The sequence below is a fragment of the Danio aesculapii genome, chromosome 10 (assembly GCF_903798145.1).
Source record: "Danio aesculapii chromosome 10, fDanAes4.1, whole genome shotgun sequence".
Lineage (NCBI taxonomy): Eukaryota > Metazoa > Chordata > Actinopteri > Cypriniformes > Danionidae > Danio > Danio aesculapii.
This window is the reverse complement of record NC_079444.1, coordinates 41029003-41036458: the sequence shown is the minus strand read 5'-3', so window position 1 is coordinate 41036458 and position 7456 is coordinate 41029003. Positions and strand designations below refer to the sequence as shown.

General features: G+C 35.6%; 1 protein-coding gene across 1 annotated transcript in view; it reads right to left on the bottom strand.

Moving 5' to 3' along the window:
* anxa4 (annexin A4) overlaps positions 1 to 7378 on the bottom strand; it is a 27910-nt gene extending 20532 nt beyond the window's left edge. The window contains exons 1-2 of the mRNA XM_056466932.1: positions 7256 to 7378; positions 2018 to 2075 (exon numbers count right to left, since the gene is read on the bottom strand). Of these exons, the coding sequence (XP_056322907.1) occupies positions 2018 to 2026 (9 nt within the window). The 5' untranslated portion in view covers positions 2027 to 2075; positions 7256 to 7378. The remainder of the gene's footprint in view (positions 1 to 2017; positions 2076 to 7255) is intronic.
* Positions 7379 to 7456: the final 78 nt, after the last annotated feature.

Genomic DNA, 7456 nt, shown 5'->3' with positions numbered 1-7456 from the left:
GGACTATTGTTTTTGTTTACATCCTACAAAATGGTCTATAGTTGAGTCCGTATCAAAGCCAAAACCTGGAACTAATCAAACAAAATAAACTAATCACAGTCCAAACATTAGTACACCCAAATGAATATGTTGGGGAGGAATATTAAAATCAAATAATAATAATAAAAATCAAGAGATTCATACACGTGTGTGTGTGTATGTGTATGTGTGTATATATATATATATATATATATATATATATATATATATATATATATATATATATATATATATATATATATATATATATATATATATATATTAGTTAATGTTTGTTGTATACATAAATATACTATACATAAATATACTAAATATACTACAGTATGTCTAAATATACTTATATGTAAATATGTTATGTAAATACAGACTTTTATTTTGAGCATGGTTAGTTGGGATTAATCGCTAAACGGCACTAGAGAATTTAGTTTATCACAGAAAAACAAATACTACAGCTTGAAAGTTTGGTATATTTCTGAAATATATTTCTTATTCTCACCAAAGCTCCATTTATTTGACTACAAACACACTATTATAGTTTAAAATAAATGTTGTTTATTCCTGTGACGTAAAGCTGAATTCTCAGTATCATTACTCCAGTCTTAGAAACGTTTTGCAAACCAGTTTTTCAGGATTAGTTGATGAATAGAAAGTTCCAAAGAACATTAAGTAAAAATGTTGCAACCTTATAACTGTCTTTACTGTTACTTCTAATCAATTTAATGAATCCTGTGTACACACTTACCGGCCACTTTATTAGGTACACCTGTTAAACCGCTCGTTAAACCAAATTTCTAATCAGCCAATCACATGGCAGTACCTCAATGCATTTAGTCATGTAGACATGGTCAAGACGATCTGCTGCAGTTCAAAGCTAGCATCAGAATGGGGAAGAAATGTGATTTAAGTGACTTTGAACGTGGCATGGTTGTTGGTGTCAGACGGGCTGGACTGAGTATTTCAGAAATTGCTGCTCTACTGGGATTTTCACGCACGACCATCTCTATTGTTTACAGAGAATGGTCCGAAAATGAGAAAATATCCAGCGAGCTGCAGTTTTGTGGGTGCAAATGCCTTGGTGATGCCAGAGGTCAGAGGAGAATGGCCAGACTGGTTTCAGCTGATAGAAAGGCAACAATAACTCAAATAAGCACTCGTTACAACCGAGGTCTGCAGAAGAGCATCTCTGAACACACAACATGTCCAACCTTGAGGCGGATGGGCTACAGCAGCAAAAGACCACACCGGGTGCCACTCCTGTCAGCTAAGAACAGGAAACTGAGGCTACAATTCACACAGGCTCACCAAAATTGGACAGTAGAAGATTGGAGAAACATTGCCTGGTCTGATGAGTCATTTGTCATCAGATGCGCTATTGGATGGTAGAGTCAGAATTTGGCATCAGCAACATGAAAGCATGGATCCATGCTGCCTTGTATCAACTGTTTAGGCTGGTGGTGTAATAGTGTTGGGGATATTTTCTTGGCACACTTTGGGTCCATTAGTACCAATTGAGCATTGTGTCAACGCCACAGCCTACCTGAGTATTGTTGCTGACCATGTCCATCACTTTATGACCACAGTGTACCCATCGTCTGATGGCTACTTCCAGCAAGATGAGTTTACTGCACTCAAATGGCCTCCACAGTCACCAGATCCCAATCCAATCACATCATAGATGTGCAGCTGACAAATCTGCAGCAACTGCGTGATGCTATCATGTCAATATTGAGCAAAATCTCTGAGGAATATTTACAGTACCTTGTTGAATCTTTGCTATGAAGGATTAAGGCAGTTCTGAAGGCAAAAGTAGGTCCAACCAAAAAAGTGGGTCTGTACTAGTAAGGTGTACCTAATAAAGTGACCGGTGAGTATATATATTTTGCATGTGAAATGCAAGATGAAAGTAATAATGCCTTTACATATATTGATAAAGTAATTGATATTAATTGTAAAAATCTTCTCTTTTAGGTTTTCTTACCGCTGCCATTGTAGAGATGGAGGAAAGGTTTCAGTCTGGAGATGAAGAGATGAAAATACTAAAGGTAAAGAATTAAAAACAATAGATTAATGTATTATTAAGTCATACATATTATTAAGTCATAATTCCCCCACAGTTCAAACACATGCGCTATAGGTGAATTGAATAAACTAAATTGGCCATAGTGTATGTGTGTGAATGAGTGTACGGGTGTTTCCCCAGTGATGGGTTGCAGCTGGAAAGGCATCCGCTGCGTAAAACACATGCTGGATTAGTTGGCGGTTCATTTCACTGTGGCGAACCCAGATTAATAAAGGGACTAAGCCGAAAAGAAAATGAATAAATGAATGAACAGGGCAGAATTTTCTAAAGCATCATAATTATCTTTCATCAGTTCTTTTGGGTTGAATGCCTTCTACAATCTCCTTCAACATGCATGTCCTTTGTGAAACGCATCCCCGTTTGTTTGGGGTTTTAGTCAAGTGAAATTTAATAAGCAGGATTGATCTCCTAATAACAGGGTTAATGACACTGTTAAATAAATAACGCCTTGGGATGCCACTAGCAAAACGCTCTCCGCTTTAGCATTCAGCTCATTAAGCAGAAGAGCTGAAGCGGTAATTAACAAGCCTCTGCTCAGGATCAGTTTCCCGCTTTAAACAAATCCCCCTACAGCCGTTTCAGACCCAAACACCTGACAGTCTCTCAGTTTTCACTTCATTGTGCTCTCACACTCACCGCGGTCACATGACTATACAATACCTCATTTAAATATGGTCAATAATTGATTATTTGCATACAACAGACTCCACATGCAAAGAGCCTGTTCAAATATTAGTTATTAGTAACAACATGCTAATCCATGCTAGAAACATACTAACAACAAGCAACCGCCCATAGCACCTATAGCAAAGTCCCTTTAAGTTTAATGGAGCGAATAACTACTGTTGTATTGCTTTAAACTAACATTGACGACATATAACCTATTTAAGAAAATATAACCTTTTTTATTCTTGATGTTAATGTATTAATTTATATTTATTAACTGTAAAAATAAATTTACTTAAAAAAAATGTGAGTAAATCCGATGTAACTTGGAACAGTTTAGAGCAGTGTTTCCCAACCCTGTTCCTGGAGGCACACCAACAGTACATATTTTGGATGTCTCCATTATCTGACCCATTCATTTCAGGTGTTGGAGTCTCTTCTGATGTTATAAGATGATTCAGGTGTGTTTGATTAGGGAGAGGTTGAAAATGTGGACTGTTGGTGTGCCTTCAGGAACAGGGTTGGGAAACACTGGTTTAGAGGACTTTTTTTTTTTTTAATAATTATGCACATACAGTTGAAGTCAGAATTATTAGCCCCCCCTGTTTATTTTCTCCAATTTCTGTATAATGGAGAGAAGATTTCTTCAACACATTTATAAACATACTGTAATAGTTTTAATAACTCATCTCTAATAACTGTTTTATTTTATCTTTGCCATGATGACAGTAAATAATATTAGACTAGATATTTTTTAAGACACTTCTCTACAGCTTAAAGTGACATTTAAAGGCTTTACTAGGTTATCCACTTGAGGTTGGGTAAATAGTATGTAAATGTCCATTTCTTGGTGGACTATATCCCTTTAACAATGACATCTCTTTAGGTTTGGCTAATCTGAGCGCATTTTAACCTTATATTTAAGCAAGCCCGTAGCCCGCCTGGTAAATGGGGTGGTTCTTTTTGTGGAACTAATAAGTGGACTTTTTAGATTAGATTAGATTCAACTTTATTGTCATTACACATGTACAAGTACAAGGCAACGAAATGCAGTTTCGGTCTAACCAGCAGTGCAATAGCAGCAAGTGCAGGATACAGGTATAAGTTATAAAGTGCAGTTATAGAAAAACTATGGTGATATTTACAGATGGATGTACTATGAACATTATATACAGGTTGTGTTAGCTATGAACAGATTTACAATAAATGAATATATGTACATGATGCTATTAATAGCAGAAGTGTGCAGATAGATAAACATAATTACAAATGTCATTGTTCAGTGGGTATGTACAGTTCAGATAAATGAATCAGTGCAATGAATATGTGCAAACTTTAAATGTGCAAATGTAAATAGTGCAGTGATTGTGAGGTTATTCGACTCATTTTCTATTTAACGATGAGGTTTAAATACTGTGTACTGCACTTTTTTTTTTTTTTTGCTAGATTAGTTTGGCAGACGGTCACACTTTTTGATGTATTAAAAACATAAGAGAGAAAGACGTGATGTATTTTATTCAGCTTGAAAAAAAAAATCTAATTTACTCTCACTTTTTAAAACATGGTCTCCCTTTATTACATACGTTGACAATTTACAATTTTTAGAGCAGGAGGATATATAAAATCTCATATAATCCCAAAAGACCCCCCCCCCCCTTTTTAAATTTATTTATTTATTTATTATTATTTTATTTATTATTATTTTATTTATTTATTATTATTATTTTATTTTTTATTATTCCTCTTTCATGTCGCTGTAACTTTGTAATGCCTTTCACAATGGCAGTGCTTGTAATAAAGGTATACAGAACCTTCCTTTCATTACACACTGAATTGTTCACTTTTTATGTGTATCGTTTATCTTTTTGCATCTTTTTTTACATTTATTCTTCTGTTTGCCATAACTGTATTGAAGTTGTGTATGCAACCTATACGTACACTTGCTGTGCATTTGTGTGACGTTTGAGGACTTTATATTTGCAGACTGTTAGCTATGTACATCTTCTGTTAAAGCCACAAAAGGGAAAGTAATGTTGGGGATATTTGTTTGTATATTTAGTTTTGTTGTTGTTGACTGTTTGTTTTTTTTGTTTTGTGCAAATGTATAAAAAATCCTTAGAAATAAAGTATTAAAAAATAAAAAACATAAGAGAGGCGACGCAGTGGTGCAGTTGGTAGTGCTGTCGCCTCACAGCAAGGAGGTTGCTGGTTCGAGCCTCGGCTGGTTAAGTTGGCATTTCTGCGTGGAGTTTGCATGTTCTCCCTGTGTTAGCGTGGGTTTACCCCACAAGTCCAAAGGCATGCGGTACAGGTGAATTGGGTAGGCTAAATTGTCCGTAGTGTATGTGTGTGAATGGATGTTTCCCAGAGATGGGTTATGGCTGGAAGGGCATCCACTGCATAAAAACTTGCTGTATAAGTTGGCGGTTCATTCTGCTGTGGCGACACCAGATTAATAAAGGGACTAAGCCGAAAAGAAAATGAATGAATGACTGAATGAAAAACGTAAGAGTTAAAATAAAGAAATATGAAAAATAGGCTACTTATCCAGTCAGAACTTGGGCTTTTGAATAATAAAAAAATTATAATAATGATAATAACGTAGAGCTTCATGATTTTTCTAGCCTCTCTTGTGTAAAAAGTCCATTTGATAATTCATGGATAACAACAATAGCCTAATACATATTATAAGTAATTTTAATATGGGCCGTCTTTGGTGCTTTACATTATTTTATTGGTCATTTTTTCTTTCAAGAATAAAGTCCAAGATTTGGAATAAAAGTTTCTTCTAAAATGTTTTCTCTATTTAACAACTTTACAGTGAAAGTTGACTTTACTTGGAGGTCTTCCTTTAGGTCTTAAAGCCTTTTCTGATGGGTTATTTTGATAATTTATGGTGGCATAACAGTCAAAATAGGAAAAATGACAATGTATGGGACAAATACTGGACCTTTGTCAGTAGAGGGGGTGGGTCTTTCGAACCACCCATCCCCCCCGACTACGGGCCTGTAAGGACATAATATTGAATGTTATACATATTAAATATGTTTATTATTCAGCTACAATATCAGAGATGAATTCAACACTAACAACATATTTTCATTCATTCATTCATTTTCTTTTCGGCTTAGTCCCTTTATTAATCTGGGGTCGCCACAGCAGAATAAACCGCCAGCACATATTTTACACAGCGGATGCCCTTCCAGCTGCAACCCATCTCTGGGAAACATCCATACACACTCACTCACACACATACTCTACGGACAATTTAGCCTACTCAATTCACCTGTACCACATGTCATTGGACTGTGGAAACCCACGCGAACGCAGGGAGAACATGCAAACTCCACACAGAAACGTCAACTGACCCAGCCGAGGCTCGAACCAGCGACCTTCTTGCTGTGATAATATATTTTATTGTTTAATATTAAATATCACATTTAAAACATGCCAGAATATGAAATAGCACACAAAGGGAACACACACTGCTCAAACAACAGCTCAGCTTCAGTTTATGATATATTTATTTATCAGAAGCTTTGGCATACGGTATAAGGGGATAAATTATATAGTTCACCCAAATATTTTAATTCTGTCCAATTTACTCACCCTTCACTTGATCCAAACAAGTCTGAGTTTCTTTCCTCTGTTGACCACAAAAGAAGATATTTTGAAGAATGCTGGAAAAGGGTAACCATTGACTTCTATAGTAATTGTTTTTCCTATAGAAGTACAACATTCTTCAAAATATCTTCGTTTGTGTTCAACAGTAGAAAGAAACTCAAAGATATATAACCACTTGAGGTAAATAGTATGTACATTTTTGTGTGAACTATCCTTTAACATATATTAAGGTTTGGCTAATCTGAGCGCATTTTTAACTTATATTAAAGATATTATTCATATTTATCTTCTTTCATGTAGGTATAGACGATAAGAAATGATTCAAAGATGATTCATTGATGCTTTTTTTAAGGTAAGTAAGTGGTTGCAAACTATTTATTTGGGCTTAATTTAAGCAAACAAATTAAATTGAACGATACTAAATGTAATGTGTCTGTTTAAATGCAGCCCGTTTTGCAGAAATCATTTTGTTTCAGTGTACCCTCACGGACTGTATACCACATCTAGGTCACGGTCATGTATTTGTAAAGCATGTGGTCTGATTCTTTTGGCATGCAAAGCAAAATGACTCATTGTATTTTTAATGAAAGCCACATATATCAGAGGATCATGTTGAGCTGCAGGGTCACGTGATGGAATATTGGTGTTCAGAAGAGTCGCAAAACATTAGGAGAACATTCATTTAACCACAACAACAAGCTTCAGTCGGTTATTATGTTATATTAGCCTAAAGTTATTCTTATTAACGTGTTAAACGAGCAAGTACATGTCTATAAACTTCAGTAGGTCCTAAAGTACGCGGATAACGTAAAAAGCGACGGAAGATTTGTAGTTTTTGCGTCTTACCTGCAGAAGCGCCGGAATGACTGAGAAGCGACACCAGTTAGTCAGAATGGAAGTAGATTTTGAAGGGATGTTTCTCAGTTTTGTTGGCAACTTTAATGGGTGTTGGCTTTTTGTAGGCAGAATCGTGTTACAGTTCCTCCTTTGCGGCCCCTCCTCTTTTATTTTGCGTTGACTCTCATTCGGAGTGATGTTCATCCTCTT